Source organism: Propithecus coquereli, unplaced genomic scaffold (assembly GCF_000956105.1).
Source record: "Propithecus coquereli isolate 6110/MARCELLA unplaced genomic scaffold, Pcoq_1.0 Scaffold482, whole genome shotgun sequence".
Taxonomy (NCBI): Eukaryota; Metazoa; Chordata; class Mammalia; order Primates; family Indriidae; genus Propithecus; species Propithecus coquereli.
Window position 1 is genome coordinate 2,009,525 of NW_012150641.1, and position 17,715 is coordinate 2,027,239.

The 17,715-nt window shown below is 51.2% G+C and overlaps 1 protein-coding gene across 2 annotated transcripts in view; it reads right to left on the reverse strand.

Moving 5' to 3' along the window:
• Nucleotides 1–940: 940 nt before the first annotated feature.
• The window catches only part of POLR2A (polymerase (RNA) II (DNA directed) polypeptide A, 220kDa), a 28,227-nt gene continuing 11,452 nt past the window's right edge, over nucleotides 941–17,715 (reverse strand). Inside the window, exons 2-29 of one of the 2 annotated variants that reach the window (XM_012655711.1) lie at nucleotides 16,987–17,119; nucleotides 16,704–16,840; nucleotides 16,433–16,606; nucleotides 15,961–16,242; nucleotides 15,491–15,652; nucleotides 15,143–15,363; nucleotides 14,414–14,546; nucleotides 13,826–13,950; nucleotides 13,505–13,715; nucleotides 12,451–12,660; nucleotides 12,191–12,359; nucleotides 11,969–12,063; nucleotides 11,635–11,838; nucleotides 11,251–11,473; nucleotides 10,648–10,831; nucleotides 10,065–10,236; nucleotides 9,865–9,970; nucleotides 9,574–9,779; nucleotides 6,500–6,724; nucleotides 6,101–6,347; nucleotides 5,640–5,740; nucleotides 4,240–4,344; nucleotides 3,968–4,150; nucleotides 3,544–3,747; nucleotides 3,213–3,399; nucleotides 2,969–3,082; nucleotides 2,642–2,791; nucleotides 941–2,536 (exon numbers count right to left, since the gene is read on the reverse strand). In XM_012655711.1, coding sequence (XP_012511165.1) covers nucleotides 1,380–2,536; nucleotides 2,642–2,791; nucleotides 2,969–3,082; nucleotides 3,213–3,399; nucleotides 3,544–3,747; nucleotides 3,968–4,150; nucleotides 4,240–4,344; nucleotides 5,640–5,740; nucleotides 6,101–6,347; nucleotides 6,500–6,724; nucleotides 9,574–9,779; nucleotides 9,865–9,970; nucleotides 10,065–10,236; nucleotides 10,648–10,831; nucleotides 11,251–11,473; nucleotides 11,635–11,838; nucleotides 11,969–12,063; nucleotides 12,191–12,359; nucleotides 12,451–12,660; nucleotides 13,505–13,715; nucleotides 13,826–13,950; nucleotides 14,414–14,546; nucleotides 15,143–15,363; nucleotides 15,491–15,652; nucleotides 15,961–16,242; nucleotides 16,433–16,606; nucleotides 16,704–16,840; nucleotides 16,987–17,119 — 5,820 coding nt within the window. In that variant the 3' untranslated portion in view covers nucleotides 941–1,379. The remainder of the gene's footprint in view (nucleotides 2,537–2,641; nucleotides 2,792–2,968; nucleotides 3,083–3,212; nucleotides 3,400–3,543; nucleotides 3,748–3,967; nucleotides 4,151–4,239; nucleotides 4,345–5,639; nucleotides 5,741–6,100; nucleotides 6,348–6,499; nucleotides 6,725–9,573; nucleotides 9,780–9,864; nucleotides 9,971–10,064; nucleotides 10,237–10,647; nucleotides 10,832–11,250; nucleotides 11,474–11,634; nucleotides 11,839–11,968; nucleotides 12,064–12,190; nucleotides 12,360–12,450; nucleotides 12,661–13,504; nucleotides 13,716–13,825; nucleotides 13,951–14,413; nucleotides 14,547–15,142; nucleotides 15,364–15,490; nucleotides 15,653–15,960; nucleotides 16,243–16,432; nucleotides 16,607–16,703; nucleotides 16,841–16,986; nucleotides 17,120–17,715) is intronic. The other variant, XM_012655712.1, reaches the window with a different exon arrangement.

Here is a 17,715-nt window from a genome sequence, read left to right on the forward strand (position 1 = left end):
TCAGCCTCCCGAGTAGCTGGGACTACAGGTGTGCACCACACTTGGCTAATTTTTAAAAAAATTTTTTTGTAGAGATAGCATCTTGCTGTTACCCAGGCTGATCTCAAACTCCTGGCCTCAAGCGAGCCTCCCAGCTCAATGTCCCCAAGTCCCAGGATTAAAAGCCACTGTGCCTGGCCTAAATGTTTTTTGTAACAGTGTAACATCACCAACTGATCAATAGTTTTCGTATTTGTTTTTCACATTAGAGGGACCTTTTGGAATACTTCTTGTGGAAAAACCACTATGATGTCCTATAAATTCAAGTTTCCCTTCATACTTTTCAGAATTATTGAATTTATTAAACAGTATATAAATAATCCCATTCTTATAAAACAATTTCTGGCTGGGCTATGTGGTTGAGCAATGATGATGCCACTGCACTCCAGCCTAAGTGACATATTTTGTCTCTTAAAAAAATAAAATATATCACAGTAACCATAATCTTCCCATTGTTGGTTTGAGGCCAATACACATTTTGGTTCACTTGTTAGAAGTGACTCAAGAAGTATGTAGGAAAAAATACCAAAAGAAAGTATGCCTCCTAGTGGTGGGATGAAGGGTGATCATTTTTCTCCTTTTGCATTACACCTTTCTATACTTTTCCAAATTTACAATAACCAGTAAAATGGGTTAGAAAGCTGTTATGTTCAATATTGCCTTAATGGAGGGCAGGGGCTATATCTGTTTTGACCACTGAAAACCCAGTAGAGAGCAACGTCTGGCACACAGTGGGGACTCAGTATTTGCTCAATGAACTATGATGTCTCTTCCCATTTTCCTGCCTCCCCGCCAGCAGAGATCAACTAAAACACCCTAAATGGCCAACAGCAGCCTGGGGTGGGGAGGAGCATGGGTGTGCTTGCCTCCCCTGAAACCCACTCAAGCAAATGATGCACATACTTTTGGTCAAAATTAGTAAACTTTATTTAAACTTCAGAAAAATAACAGACAGAAGGCAGCTTTAGCTTTGTTCTTCACGAGGATCAGATGCTTTCAGACCCAGAGCAGGAACTACCCCTAAAAAGTTAAAATACCCTTTTCCCCCAATCAAGCCACAAAGGCCAGGAAGGATCTTCGATCTGGGGACAGGCATGGGGTAGGTGGGGTGGGGAGGAGAACACCACTAGATTGGCGGGTTCTGAGACAGCACAAGTGGAGAACAAGACAAGAAGTCCCATCGCAAATGGGATCCAGAACTTCAACAGGAAACTTTGTCACAAGGATTTATGTACAAGGGGGCTGGGCTGGACTGCGCCCCACGAGGGAGGCAAGAGGACTGCGGAGCACACGCAAGCTGTCCTGGGCCCTAGCCCGCTGCCGCTGCGCCGGGCTCGCCCTCAGTTCTCCTCATCACTGTCATCCGGGCTGATGGCCGGACTTGTGAGGCTGTAGGTGGGGCTGGTGGGCGAGTAGCCAGGGGAAGTGGGGGAGTAGGTAGAGCCTTTGGGGGAGGTGGGCGAATAGGTGGGGCTGGTGGGCGAGTACTTGGGGGAAGTGGGCGAGTAAGTGGGGCTAGTAGGCGAATACTTGGGGGAGGTTGGGGTGTAGACGGGAGAGGTTGGGGAGTAAGTAGGGGATGTTGGGGAGTATTTGGGGGTGGTAGGCGAATAGGTGGGGCTGGTAGGAGAGTACTTGGGAGAGGTGGGTGAATATTTGGGGCTGGTAGGCGAGTACTTGGGAGAGGTTGGGGTGTACTCTGGTGAGCTGGGACTGTAGGAAGGACTCGTTGGGGTGTACTTGGGCGATGTAGGGCTGTAGCTGGGAGAGCTGGGGCTGTAACTGGGAGAGCTTGGGGTGTAGGTTGGAGACTGTGGTGTGTACCGTGGACTGGAAGGGGAATAGCTTGGTGAGGTTGGGGAGTAGCTGGGTGATGTTGGGGAGTAGCTTGGAGAGGTTGGGCTGTAGTTAGGGCTGGTTGGTGTGTAGTTGGGACTAGTAGGTGAGTAGCTAGGTGACGTCGGGCTATAGCTGGGTGATGTCGGGGTGTAATTGGGACTAGTTGGAGAATAGTTAGGGCTAGTGGGTGAGTAACTTGGGGAAGTGGGTGAGTAGCTGGGAGATGTGGGTGAATAGCTTGGAGAGGTGGGTGAGTAGCTGGGGGAGGTGGGGGAATAGCTGGGCGAAGTTGGAGAGTAGCTGGGAGATGTTGGGGAGTAGCTGGGAGAGGTAGGCGAGTAGCTGGGAGAAGTGGGTGAGTAGCTTGGGGAAGTCGGCGAGTAGCTGGGAGAGGTTGGGGAGTAGCTGGGGGAAGTTGGGGAGTAGCTGGGGGAGGTCGGTGAGTAGCTGGGGGAGGTCGGTGAGTAGCTGGGAGATGTGGGTGAGTAGCTGGGAGACGTGGGGCTATAGTTGGGACTGGTTGGGGAGTAGGATGGAGAGGTAGGGGAGTAGGAGGGTGAAGTGGGGGAGTAAGAGGGACTCTGGGGGGTGTAGCCTCCTGGGGAGCGAGGCTCGTAGGCAGGTGACGTCGGTGAGTAGCTGGGAGACATGGCACCACCTGTGGGAAAGAAGCCAACAGAGGACATTAAGCGGTGGGAAGACTCGCCCAGAAGGACGGACCAAGAATGAAATGAACTTGGCCTGCCAAACAGTGACGACTCACCTGGTGAGGGGATGTACGGGCTTGAGGGGCCTGGGGAGCCCGGGGAGCCCGGTGTGGGGGACCAGGCAGGGGAGTAACCTGGGCTGAAGCCACTGGCATCTGAAGCAGCACTGGGAGAGAAGCCGGCTGCCCCTGGGGTCATTCCACTCCCTGCAGAGTCAGAGAAACCGGTTAAAGCCAGAGCTGCAGCCCAGCCCCTGCCTAACACACACAGCGTCCCCCAGCCCTCGGTGGCCTCTGGAGTTCCAACCATGGGTACTAGTCATGATCCCAGCCCACCCACCTCTAGCCGCCAAAAGGGCCCTCTTCCTGGGCCAGGTTACTCACCAACACTGGGGGACCAGGCACCATAGGCTGGGGTTGCACCCTGGTTCCAGGGTGTCATGGCAGGAGAGATTCCTCCCATGGGACTGGGCGCTGAGCCGAAGAACATGCCAGTCGCTACAAAGAGGCACACAGGGCTGCATGAGGAACAGGAACAGCACCCAGGGACTGGTGACACCCTCCCACCCACGGCCTGCCTCGTCCCAGACCCAGCCGGGTGCCGTGCGGCTGAGGCCCTCACACTCACGTCCAGCAGCGCCCAGGCCGGGGATGTTGGTGGGGATCTCCATGCCGTACTTGCACTTCTCTGCATCGAGCAGGAGGTCAAAACAGCCAGTGCCAGCTGGAGCGAGCTGGCCCAGCATGATGTTCTCAGAGACCCCCTTCATGGGGTCGCTCTCGCCATGTGCGGCTGCTTCCATAAGCACATCCACCTAAGCAACCAGAGGGTACAGGCCTCATCAGATCCCTCCACACGCAGCAACCAGGCCGCTGCGCCCCATCGTCACAGCCCAACCACCCAATGCCCGTCCTCCCACAGCTCTCCCTCCTTCCACCCTGCTCAGTTCTGCCATTACCGTTTCCTCAAAGGAACATTTCATGAGAGGTCCAGTATCCTGGCGGTTGACTCCGTGTCGGGTGATGGCCATCAAGTGGCCACGACAGGTCATGGTATCACACAAGAGAGCCAAGTGCCGGTAATTGACGTAGGAGCCGTCGAAGGAGATGACGTGGTAGAGCTCTCGCTCCAGGGCCTTCCGCACAGCTTCAATGCCCAGCACCTGGCACAGGGAGAGGGGAGGGTCAGGACCGAGCAACTCTGCTCTCCTCCCTGCTCCTGCCGCCACCCGGACCCAGAGCGGGTCAGAAGCAAGTGCATCCCACACTCAGAAATGGACTCAGAGCCTGAGGCAATCCTGTGAGTGGACAGCATGGCGTGAGGGGCCTGAGAACGAGCCAGAGATCCAGGAAAGGCCCTCGGCGGGGTGCTGGGGGGCTCACCGTGAAGATTTCCACAATGTCGTTGGACGTGGTGCGCACAGGGTCCACATCCTTCTCACTCAGCACCCGCATCAAGCTCACGCCATCTGTCTCCAGGATCCACTCCTGCAGGGCCTTGAACTCCCCGTCCTCTGTGATGATGATCTTCTTCTTGTTGTCTGTCTGCGGCAAGTGCATGTACACCTGGAGGGGGACGGAGCGTGTTCAGCGTGGGCAGGGCGGCCTGGAGGGGGAAGCAGGTCGGGGAGGGCTGTGGGGACGGAAGGGCCGACCTTGCTGATCTGCTCGATGCCCTGCAGGGTCATATCTGTCAGCATGTTGGACTCGATGCAGCGCAGGAAGACGTCATCGTCCATCTTGTCCACCACCTCTTCCTCCTGCAACGAGAGCGAGGTTGGCACTCTGAGAATCCTCTGGTCTCTTCCCCAGCTCTCACCCAAACCACAGCCTCCTCGAGGACCTGAGAGTCGGCCACCACACTTTGCCCCTCAGGTCCAGTGAGACTACTTTTTATCATGGTTTTACAATATTAAAAGAAACCTGAGAAAAGGCACCCACACCTCACCACCCTAACACAATTTCCACTTTCGTTTAGTCCTGTCTAGCGTGAGTGCCCACAGGCTGCACCCTGGCGCACAGCACTCCCTGCTCTGCCGTCTCGGCTGGGATCTCTTTCAATGGGTGTACACTGTGCTCCACCAACACACATCACGATTTCCTTCACTATTCTCTGACGGTTCAGTAGTTAATGAGTTCTTGGGTTTTTATTACTGAAGTACCAGGCACCCACATGTGAACACTTTCTTAGGAGCCACACCCAGGCGTGAAGTCACGGGTCAAGCACTTTAATGGGTCTTATTATACCTGCTGTCACATGACTTTCCCCAGGACACAGCAATTCCTACTATCTGATCTGCCCCCAACTCTGGCCCCTGGCCTCTCGGCAGAGGTTTGATTGCCCTAGGCAAACAAGCTGCAGGCGCCTTGGGGGAGAAGAGTGCCAAGTGACAGGGCCCTGAAGACTGTCGCTTGTGTTAGGGTGGTGGGATGTGGGTGCCTTTTCTTGGGTTTCTTTTAATATTATAAAATCATGATAAAAAGTATCACTCCCATTTCAATGCATCTGTTTTATCTACTTGCTGCTGTTTCAGATTCTGAAGATTTTTGCTGCTCAAAGTTTTTTTTTTTTTTTTTGAGACAGAGTCTCACTGTGTTGACCGGGCTAGAGTGCCGTGGCGTCAGCCTAGCTCACAGCAACCTCAAATTCCTGGGCTCAAGCGATCCTCCTGCCTCAGCCTCCCGAGTAGCTGGGACTACAGGCATGCACCACCATGCCCAGCTAATTTTTTCTATATGTTTTTAGTTGTCTAATTCATTTCTTTCTATTTTTAGTAGAGACGGGGTCTCGCTCTTGCTCAGGCTGGTCTCGAACTCCTGAGCTCAAACAATCCGCCCGCCTCGGCCTCCCAGAGAGCTAGGATTACAGGCGTGAGCCACCGCGCCCGGCCTTGCTCAAAGTTTCAAAAGTGATCGCTAACCACCATTCCCTGCTCCTTAATTAGGTGGGTGTGACCAGCCCGAAGTGCTGCTTGTGTCTCAATCTCTCTGGTCACTAACACAATTTAACGGTTTTCTATGTCTGACGTATCAGTTTCCTTTGGGTCCCCTTTACCTCCTGCATCTTGTTTTCATCACTGTTCATGATGCGAATACGGAGCACCAGCTTCTCTGCATTATCATCGTTAAAGATGCAATTCAAGTCATCACCAAAACCTAGTGAGGACAAGAATGAGCTGTGAGAAGGACTGCATTTACAGGACTTGCTTCCTGGTCGCTGTCCACTTGCAGCTCTCCCCCAGCAGGGCTCTCTTCTGGCTCCCCCTCCGCACAGACACCCCCTTAGAAAGAAGTAAGGGGAACACTGGGAAGGGAAAAGGAATATGGGGGGGGGGGACCTGGAGAGTGTGAGGACCAGGGAACAGTGACCCTGGGGAAGAGATGCCTTAGAGGAACAGAACTGGCACATGGGTGGTGGTGAGGACGGGGGGCTCTTTCAGATTCAAGTGCAGTGAACACAACAGAGGTGGGAGCCCAGGTAGGGCTCCTGAGCCCAGCAGGCCCTCCCAGACTCACCGGCATTGATCTTTTCGGCAATTTGTTCCATGGTCAGCTTCCGGTCAGTCATGTGTTTCCGGTCCAGCTCCACCCGCAACAGCCAGGGGGAGATTCGGGCCACATCAAAGTCAGGCATCTCGTAGTAGACATTTACCCACTCCTGATCCTCTGCCACCACCGTGCTCTGGGGGTTGGGGTCATAGTAGATGGCTGTGTTGGCAGTCACCTTCCTCAATGTTGTATGCTCCAGGCGGCACAGAATGTCCTGAGAAGAGACAGGGATTCATGACACAGGCATCTGTGTAGCCCAAGCCCTCTTCAAACCCTCCTATCCAGGGAATCCCAAACTCTCCATTCAAGGGAGAGAGCTCACTTCCTTTTCTCCCTGCCAAGAAGCCCATCGCTCCCGACCCCTACCTTGGCTCTCTCAGCATCTCGAGCAGATTGGCCCAACAGGAAGACAGTAAGTGAGGGGGTCTTTGGCTTCTTGGAAATGTTGATGAGCTCCTTAAGTCGGGGCACGCCCAGCGTCACATTCTTGGCAGACACACCAGCGTAGTGGAAGGTGTTCAAGGTCATCTGGGTGGCAGGTTCTCCAAGGGACTGTGCAGCCAGAGCTCCCACCATTTCCCCAGGATGGGCCTAGGGAAAAGCTAGCATCAGACAAAGCCAACCCCTCTCTTCTGATGAATTAGAGTGGGATGGGGTCAGAGCTGGGACTACAATCTAATCTTAAGGGACATGGGGCAGATGAGCTTGGAAAAGGCAAAGACTTAACTAGTAAGCCTTATTTGATCGTCTCCTTCCTCAGACAGAGCCCACTTATACCATTTGGTACCTGATGTGCTACACATCCAGAAAAGGCTACTATACCAGCTACAATCCAAACTTCTAAACAAACTTCTGAATTAAAGTTACAGGGGAAATATTCATTTTTTAACACTCATCTAAATAGGAAGCTGCCCATATGCATTATTTTAGTTGATATATAAACATATACCATAAAATTTAACCTTTTAATTGGAATCTTACAATACGTAGCCTTTTCAGACTAGTTTCTTCCACCAATAGGTATTTAAGATTCATCACTAGGCCGGGCGCGGTGGCTCACGCCTGTAATCCTAGTACTCTGGGAGGCCGAGGCGGGTGGATCGCTCAAGGTCAGGAGTTCGAGACCAGCCTGAGTAAGAGCAAGACCCTGTCTCTACTAAAAAATAGAAAGAAATGATCTGGACAACTAAAAATATGTATATAGAAAAAATTAGCCGGGCATGGTGGCTCATGCCTGTAGTCCCAGCTACTCGGGAGGCTGACGCAGAAGGATTGCTTGAGCCCAGGAGTTTGAGGTTGCTGTGAGCTAGGCTGATGCCACGGCACTCACTCTAGCCCAGGCAACAAAGCGAGAAAAAAAAAAAAGATTCATCACTATCTTCTTGTGGCTTGATAGCTCATTTTTTATAGCTGAATGATATTCCTTTGTATAGACAAACCACATTTTGTTATCCATTCATCAATGGACATTTAGGTTGTTTTCACTGCTTGGCTATCATAACACTGCTATGAACACTTGTGTATAGGTGTTCATGTGGTCATGTTCTCAATTCTCTCAGGTCTATACCTAGGAATGAAAATGCTGGACCATAGGGTAACTCTACATTTAACCTTTTGAGGAGCTGCCAGACTATTTCCCAAAGCCATTGCACCTTTCCTGCCAGTAAGTAAAGTATGAGGGTTCCAATTTTTCCACAGCCTCAACATTTTTTTTTTTTTTGAGACTGAGTCTTCCTCTGTTGCCCCAGGTAGAGTGCAGTGGCGCCATCATAGCTCACTGCAACCTCAAACTCCTGCACTCAAGTGATCCTCCTGCCTCAGCTTCCCAAGTAGCTGGAACTACATGTGTGCACCACAACACCTGGCTAATTTTTCTATTTTTAGCAGAAACAGGGTCTCGCTCTTGCTCAGGCTGGTCTCAAACTCCTGAGTTCAAGTGATCCTCCCCCCCCTCAGCCTCCCTGAGTGCTAGGATTGAGCCACTGCACCCGGGTGACATCTTCAACACTTGTCATTGTGTGTTTTAGATTACAATCACCCCAGTGAAGGTGAGGTATTAATAGTTTGATGTGCATTTTCCTGACGGCTAATGATGCTAAGTATCTTTTCATGTGTTTCATGATCATTTACATGATTACTATGCCTCTTTGGGGAAATAGCTCCCATTCAGTGTATTATCTTTTCACTTTCTTGAGGGTGTCCTATGAAGCAAGAAAGTTTTAAATTTTGATGAAGTCCAATTTATCTATTTTTTTCTTTTGGTTGCTTATGCTTTTGGTGTTATACCTAAGAATTCATTGCCTAATTCATGATTATGAAGATTTATCCCTATCTTTTCTTCCAAAACATTTATAGCTAGCTCTTAAACTGAGGTCTTTGATGCATTTGCAGAGTTCTGTACATGGTGTGAGGTAGGGATCCAACTTCAGTCTGTTGCATGTGGATACCCAATTGTCTTAGCATCACTTGCTAAAAGACTACTCTTTGCCCATTTAATTGCCTTGGTACTCTTATCAAAAATCAAATGACCACAAACGTGAGGGTTTACTTCTAGACGCTCAGTTCTATTCTACTGATGCATATATGTATCCTTGTGACAGTAGCACACTGTCTTGATTACTGTAGCTCTGTAATAAGTTTTGAAATCAGGGAGTGTGAGCTCTCCAACTTTGTTCTTTTTAAGATTGTTTTGGGAATTCTGGGCCCGCTGCATTTCCATATGAATTTTAGCATCAGCCTGTAATGTAAATTTCTTCCAAAAAGGCAGCTGGAATTTTGATAGCAATTGTATTGAATCTGTACATGACTTTGGGGAGTAATGCCATTTAGCAATGTTAAGTCTTCCAACCCATGAACATGAGATGCTTTTCAATTTATTTAAGCTTTAAAATATTTCAATGGTGTTCTGTAGTATTCTCTAATGTATTTTTAATTACTTAATTGTAAAACTGAATTTACAGTAAATAGATTCAGAGGCACACCTATAATTACAATGTTTTTCTCTTCTTCCATTATCCTGTAAAATCCTTAAAGACAGTAAAAGCATGTTCCAATTATCTCTTTTACTTAAGTAAATCTCTTTTACTTACTCCCTCCAATTCCCCTCCTCTATCTAAATTAGAATGCTGCACACAACAGCCATTTTAGGAAAATAGTACTATTTCACATCCCAGTCGTGTTTCTTGTATGACATCACTCTCTCCGTTGAGGTTGTCTCTGCAGCCTGGGACTAAGAATCCTTCTCCTACCATGGTTGTTTCAGGGCTGCTGTGGTATAAAGGCACAGCATGCCAAACACAGGACTTGGCACGCAGCAGTCTCACAATGAATGATAGCTATTACTAGGTGACTGTGGGCAGAAGTGGGCTGTTCTTAGAAACCAGAGAAGTCAATAGGTAAAAGAAGAAAAACAAGGCTGAGGTGAGAAGTGTAACACTCACAATGGCTTGGTTGAACTTGGATTCTATCTCTCCAAGGAGCCAGTCGAAGGCCTCTCCACTGAGCCGAAACTCCTCAGCCATGCGGCGGGAGCATAGCGTGGATCGCAGGTGGATGTTGAAGAGCAGTGTGGCATTCTCCTGGGCCTGCCGGCTTAGTGGGTCATCCCCGTTCACAATCACCAGCTTCTTGCTCAATTCCTTGACTCCTGGGGGCCAAATGAGGGTGAAGAGATCATGAGACCAGGGCCCAGCAGACTCCTACCCCCAGCCTCACCCAGAGCAAGTACTCACCCTCCACCACTTTGATGGGGTGCAGGTCAGAAGGAAGGCGAGGGTTGATGTGGAAGATTTTCTGAGCGTTCCAGATCATGCGCAGCAGGTTACAGGGGAGGACAACCTGAGGGAGGAGGGAAGGGAGGGAGGACTGTGAGTCAGGTGACAACCATCCAAGGCAGCCAAGGCAGCTGTTCTCCAGCATAGCACTTCCTGACCTTGCTGTCACCAGTTGGGAAGATGACCCTGAGCACCTCCCGATCCTCACGCATCTGTTCAAATTCCCGCTCCAGCTCATTCTGTATGTGTGCGTTGCTCAACACATCCTTCACCAGATCCTCCTGCAGAGTGCGCCGCAGGGCCCTCTCATTGGTATAATCAAAGCGGAACCTGCAAGTGGCAAGCAGTGGAGTCAGGGAGCAAGTGGGCTCTGGGCTGGATCCCCACAAGGAGCAGTGAGGCTGTTGTAGGTATATGACCCACCAGGTACAGGACTTTAGGGGCCAAGAATCTTGGGCTGAGAAATGTAAGATCCAGGCCCAAGGACTGCCAGTGGGACCTGCATATGTGCCTGCACATCTGTATTTGAACTGTGCCATCACCAGGGACAAAGGGAAGACCAATGTCAAATCTGCCTCCATTCAACTCCTCCCCCACAACACAATAGCTGGTTCAGAAGGGTAGGGAAAGGGCACTAAAAGGTACAGTCCCCTGCAAGACACATTCCAGGCCATCTCTCTGGGGTGGGGATAGGAATCTTCCAGCTCAGGTGAGAACCCCCCAGCTTGCCCGCCTCCTCACTTCTTCTCAAAAGCCTTGTTGGAAGGCTTAAGTGTGGCCAGGTTTTGGAACTCAACGCTCTCGCCCGCCAGGCCGTCCTCGCCGTAGCGCAACTGCACCACCTGGTTGATAGAGTTCCGCACGGTCGCATCGTACTTCACCATCACTGACTCCATGGACTTGATCAGCCGCCGCTGGATGTATCCTGCGGGGAGGCAGTCAATTGTAGGACCCACCGCGAGAAGAGGACGACAAAGCCCGAAGATCCAGTCTGGGCCCCAACCACCCTGATTCCCAGAAGAGCCAGCCCCCCATCCCTGAGGTCTTTTAATGAAAACCATGTCCATGACCAGATGAACAGAGGGCCCCAGCAGAGTCCCTTAGAAACCACCTCATGTGACAGGCCAGGAGCAGAGCCCAAGGCTCTATCCCTCCCTCGTGAGATGCTATAAAACAATCACGATGAGGGCATTTGCTTAATTTGAGTCTCTATTTGTTCCACGCAGGCCAAAATCACACCTCTGGCAACAGAGGCCTTTAGCCTGAGAAGTCCTACTGCCCACCCAGCAGGCCTGTGGCATTCCCTGGTACCAGCCCATGGAAGAACCCTGAAGAAGGCCTCACCCGTCTCAGCTGTCTTGACAGCTGTGTCGATGAGCCCCTCACGGCCCCCCATGGCATGGAAGAAGAACTCAGTGGGTGTGAGGCCAGCCAGGTAGGAGTTCTCCACAAAGCCACGGCTCTCGGGCCCATAATCATCCTTGATGAAGTGAGGCAGAGTTCGGTGCTTGAACCCAAATGGAATCCGCTTGCCCTCCACGTTCTGCTGCCCAACCACAGCAATGACCTGGGAAACAAACAAGGCAGGTGCATCTAACTCCCTTTGCCTTAAGAATAAGAGTTCCCAAGATTTTCCTTCAACTCTTCCTCACCCCAACACATACACACACCCGCCTTCCTCCCCCAAACCACTAGTGGCTCCATATTTGGAAAGACAAGGCTCCTCACCTGGGAGATGTTGATCTTGGAACCTTTAGCTCCAGACACAACCATAGACTTAAAGTTGTTGTACTCAGACAGGGATTTCTGGGCAGAGGAGCCAGTCTTGTCTCGGGCATCATTGAGAATGCGGTTCACCTGATTCTCAAATGTCTGTCTTAAAGTGTTCCCTGGGGTGGGCTCCAGCTCATTGTTATGAGCCTTCTCGATGACCTGGAGGCAGAGTTCTCAGTGAGACATCAATCCCCTTCCCCTAACCCTTACATCGCCTTCACTCTTGCTGACATTAAGTTCAAAGTCCCCCAAAGTCCCTTTTTCAGTCTCTGCCAGCCTTCCCTCTCACCTCAATCACATCCTGTTTGGCCTTCTTAATAGTGTTCTGAATGTCCTGGTAAGTCTTAGAGTCAGCAATGGAGTCTCCGATGCCAATAGTGTGACCTGGAGATGAGGAAAAGCATCAGCAACACCCTTTGCATGGATGGAATTGTAGCCAACAGACACCAAATTCAAGGAGGAAAGAGAAAGGGATGGAAGAACAGTAAGGAGTGGGAGAAGATTCACTTACCCTCAATGAGGAGCCAGTTGTTAATGACGGTCTGAATGTTGGAGTAGAAGAGGCGAGTGATGTCATGGCCCATCTCCAGGTAGGAGATGTGGACCAGGGAGCCAGCTGAGGTTCCCAGAGACTTCTTGCACAGTATGCCCATGATCAGCTCCCCATTCTCCACGACCACCTATGGGCAAAGCATCTACTCAGGGCCCCCATTCTGGTCCTGGCTCCCATGTCCAAATTCCGTCCCCACATACCCAGAAGCCAGGCCCTACCTTAGTATCCCCAGGAGAGATGTGCTTGTAAGGGCCACTGTCCTCATCATCAGGATGGGTGCTGTGGGTACGAATACAATTGATGTGGCCGGGTATGATGAGGGAGAAGATCTGCTTGCCTGTCCATAGGGGCCGGGGCTTCAGGATGGCCGGCTGTGGGACCTTCCCATCCCACGTGGACAGGAACATGAGGAGGTTCATCACTTCACCCTGTGAGACAAAGAGTAAAAAGATACGAAGTCAGACTGCAGGCCTCACATCTCATGAATGTGAGAAGAATGTTGGGGAAGCTTCCTTGTCCCAGAGGAAAGCCAGGTTTTGGAGGTAAAGAGACACCAGGAAAAGTGTTTTTCCAAACTTTTAATAAAAAATCCATTGTAATAGTGAAATTTTTGTTTTTGTTCTTTTTTTAAGCAAAAATTTCTTTTTTTTTTTTTTTTTTGAGACAGAGTGTGTCTCTGTGGCCCCGGCTAGAGAGTGCAGGGGTGTCATTATAGCTCACAGCAACTTCAAAATCCTAGGGTCAAGTGATCCTATTGCCTCAGCCTCCCAAATAGCTGGGACTACAGGTGTGTGCTACCACATCCAACTAATTTTTCTACTTTTAGTAGAGACGGGGTCTCGCTCTTGCTCAGCCTGGTCTCAAACTCCTGAGCTCAAGCAATCCTCCCGCCTTGGCCTCCCAGAGTGCTAGGATTACCGGTGTGCGCCACTGCACCTGGCCAATTTCTTTTAATAACTAGAAAATAAGTGAAGATAAAAATAAAGAAACAGAAAAGTAAATTTTCTAACAAGTCCTATTTATTTTTCCCTTCACCTTTACTTTATAGATGATACATGGAATTATATGAAACGTTAAGGAATTAAATGGAGAACTAAAGTCGTACATCTTTTTTTGGGCTGTGATCTTTCCTAACCCCCTTTCCTTCCTCCTCACCAGAAGAGGCCATCTCACATGAAGATCAGTGCAGAACACATTAGGAAAAAACCCACAGCCCTTCCTCCCTGGTGCCCCTCTGCCTGCCAGAGCCAGGTTTCCACTTGAACCACATACCCGCTCTAGGAAGACGTCTCTCTTAGTGAATTTGCGCACTGCCGTGAGTGTGTCCTGCACAATGCCCATGACAGGTCGATTGCTCTGGGGGGTGACAATCATGCGAGGCACCATGGCCAGCTCCTGGATCTCCGCTCGTGTCTCCAGAGACTGTGGCAGGTGCAAGTTCATCTCATCCCCATCAAAGTCTGCATTGTATGGAGTCGTCACACTACAGCGAAAGAGAGAACTCACAGTTAGGAAGCTGTCTGCAGCAAAACCCAGGGGAGCAACCCAGACCTCGCCCGATCCCAACCAGCTTCCATCAGCCAGGGGACTGACCTAAGATTCAAGCGAAAAGTAGACCAAGGGAGGATGCGGACCCGATGCCCCATCATGGACATCTTGTGCAGAGTTGGCTGCCGGTTGAAGATAACAATGTCCCCATCGCACATGTGCCGTTCCACCTTGGGAGGTGAAGTAAGGAAAAGGTCTCAGTGAAGGAGGTACGTGCTAAGAATGAAATGACAACGCATCTGAAGTCCTTTGCAGACTGAAAGAGATGATGCTATGGTGTTACTTTACTTGAAACACTTATCAAACACCCGCTTTGGGCCATGATGGCCCTGGCCAGACACTAGGTTATCAGGAAGGAATAAAATGTAGTATCCACCGATCTCGAGGAACTCAAGTCTGGGGAGCAAACCAAGAGAGACTAAACACAAGGCCTTCTGTGTTGTTCCTCTACGGATCCCTCTTCCCTGCCATATGCATGCTGCCCCTCAGTTTATCCAACCCCCATCCTGCATGCCAGTGGCTGGCAGCTCCTAGCACACCTGAGACAGCACAGTCTTTAAAAAAGATAGTCAACAAGTCTGGATCCTAAGGAACAGGACAGCCTCTGATGGTCCATCCTGGCCTCTTACGTGCCTTATAGCCAGTCTGCAGGTGAAGGTCACTGGGCTTGGGGTGGAAACGCAAGTCAATACGATCACCATTGTCTCGGATGATGTACTTGGCCCCTGGGTACTGGCTGTTCCCTCTGCGCACTAGTTCTTGAAGTCTAGGAAGGAAAGAGGTGCAATGAATAAAATGCTTCCTGTAAGCCACTGATGCTACCACCCTCAGCCCAAAGCCCTGAGTGGAAGTCACATTTTTTTTTTTTTTTTTTTTTGAGACAGAGTCTCACTCTGTTGCCCTGGCTAGAGTGAGTGCCGTGGCGTTAGCCTAGCTCACAGCAACCTCAGACTCCTGGGCTTAAGCAATCCTACTGCCTCAGCCTCCTGAGTAGCTGGGACTACAGGCATGCGCCACCATGCCCGGCTAATTTTTTTTTTTATATATATTTTTAGTTGTCTGATTAATTTCTTTCTATTTTTTTTAGTAGAGACAGCATCTTGCTCTTGCTCAGGCTGGTCTCGAACTCCTGAGCTCAAACAAGCCACCCGCCTCGGCCTCCCAGAGTGCTAGGATTACAAGTGTGAGCCACTGCTCCCAGCTGGAAGTCACACTTCTAAACTTCAATGCTCCCCATTGCTTGCTCCAAGTCCACTCCCCTGGGAAGGGAGAACACCTCTCTCAAAGCCTCACCACTGAGGCCATGTCCCCCCTAGGGAAGGGGAGTCCTCCTCCAGGCAGGGCTTCTGAACTGAGGCACACCTGTCAATGTTGAACGGGGTAACAATCTCCGCAAAGGTCATGTTGGCGGCAATGGAGCGTGGCACGCCAACCTGGTCGATGGAGAGGTTGGGGTCGGGGGTGATGACAGTGCGGGCTGAGAAGTCCACTCGTTTGCCCATCAGATTCCCTCGTACCCGACCTTCCTTGCCCTTCAACCGCTGTTTCAGGGACTTGAGGGGACGTCCAGACTTCTGCATGGCCTGTGAGGAGACACAGGGTGGAGCAACCCAGCAGTCAGCACTGGGCCTTCCTCCAGAGCTCTGAGGCCTCAAGCCAGCCCCCACCCTGGCTCCAATCCACAGGTGGGTTGGGAGTGTGCTGACTCACACGGGGCAAGCCCGGCAGCTCGTTGTCCACCATGGTGGCCACGTGGAACTGGAGGAGCTTCACATCCTCTGCAATGACATGGGCCGCTGCACCATTCTGCTCATTGCGCCGCAACTGATTATTGATCTTCACGATGTCGGCCAGTTTGTGAGTCAGGTCATCCTGAGGTAGGAAGTCAGCATCATCACAGTCCAAGCTACCACTGACAGCACCCGGCAGGCATGTGCCAGGCACGCAGCGTAGCCCGTCCTCACACCACCCCAGGAGGCAGGGCTGCTTGCTCATTTATAGAGACAGAAACCCCTCTGTGACCTTTATGGCCTCAATAAAGGTCATAAAGCTAGTAAATGGCAGGGTATTTTGAAACCTCGATCTGTCTGTCCGTCTCCCTGGAACCCCCAGTCCCACCTGCGGGATTCCTCCCTCAGACACCCAGCCCCCAGCTGAGAGGTGAGTACCGAGCCGCTGACCTGGTTGCGGGCAGAGCCCTGCATCACGACAGCAGGCCGCACAGAGAGGGGGGGCACAGGCAACACGGTGACAATCATCCACTCGGGCCGCGCATAGCGGGGCTCCATGCCCAGCACAAAGCACTCCTCATCAGAGATGCGCTTGAAGATCTCATGTACCCGCTCCGGACTCAGCAGGATCTTCTTCTCCTGAGAGTCCTCGTTAACGTGTTTCCACTCTGCATACAGCTCCAGACCGGAGCGCCGGATCCTGGGCTGGTACCGCCCACAGCCACCGTGGCCCTTCAGGAGAGAGAGGGGGCCATCAGAGCCCAGACGTCGGGCCATTTCCCTCCATACCAGGCCAGCCCCTCCTACTCCTCCATGTCCTTCCTGTTCCTGTATCCTCTGCAGCCTCCTCTCGTTCTTCCCTCCATGCCTCTACACTACCTCCTGATCCCTCCCTCCCCACAGTCTCTGCCAGCCCAGCCACCTTTTCTTTGGTCAGATCCTCATCGCCCTCAGGCTGCTCCACGCCAAACTTGTTGTCCATCTCCTCTCCACCCTCGCAGATGTTTTTGCCCTTGCAAAGGTCGTACACATGTGTGAGCCGCTTCTTGGGCTGTCCCTTGGACTTAGCCAGGATGTCCTTAATCTTTGGATTGTTCTGGGGACAGAGCAGAGGAGGGTCAGTTGGGGCTGTCTCCCTGCCCCCCTACCAAGCAGCCTCCCACCCCCCAGGTCAGGGCCCATCCCTCACTCACAGAGTCCACAAGCAGTTTGGAACAGAAGAAGCAGACACAACGCAAAACTTTCATTGTCTTCACCAGGAAGCCTACGTGAAACACAGGCTTGGCCAGCTCAATGTGGCCAAAGTGGCCAGGACACTCTGTCATGTTTCCTGTGGGACACATACCAGATGTTTTCCTCCCAGGTCCCACTTACGTCAGAGACTAGGTTTCCAGGTGTCCACCCTTAGCCCTGGTTTGCTCTGAGGACCAAGCCTCTCTCTTCCCTTGGGGAGCCCACCCAGCCCCCAGCACTCACCTGCGCATGTCTGGCAGCGGCCAGTCCGCTCGATCACTCCCTGCCTTGGGTCCATCAGCCCCCCAAGCTTGGGGCGGCCTCCCTCAGTTGTCTCTGGGTATTTGATACCACCCTCTGTCACGGACATTCGCTTCTGGAGAGAAAAAAGGCAGGCCAATCACAACTAAACAGGGGTCCTAGTTTCCAGCCTTCATGGCCGGGGAGCTCTGTACTAAGGCCTGAGAAAACCCCAGAGTACTTACAGAAGAACTAAACTAAGTTTAGCCTGGGTGAGGGGAATGGGGGATGATGTCTGCAAAGGCCAGCTGAGTATCACAAGTCAAAAACTTATTCCAGTCACTGAGAGGACAGTACTCAGAGTACGGCTGACCCCGGGCTCCATATCAATTGCCTACCTCTAGGACTCAAACCCTAGACACCCCTCTGGTTAAATTCTAGGTCACTGACATCCACAGGATTGACCACAAAAAGAAATAAAAGTTGTTTCAAGGAAGGAAAAAAACAAAAACCCACCACCAAAAAAGCCAATGCCTTACTTCTTCCCCCAAGCTGAAAGCAAGCCCATGAATCTGAGATCCTGGCAGGAAGCTCTCCGTACCTGTACCCTCCATAACCCTCCATGACAGCCCAGGGGTCCTACTCCAAGACATGCCCCCCAACTCTAACTTCAGTCCCTGATGTCTTGTCTCTTCACCCCCATGTTTGCCACACCCTCCTTCTCAAGGGCCT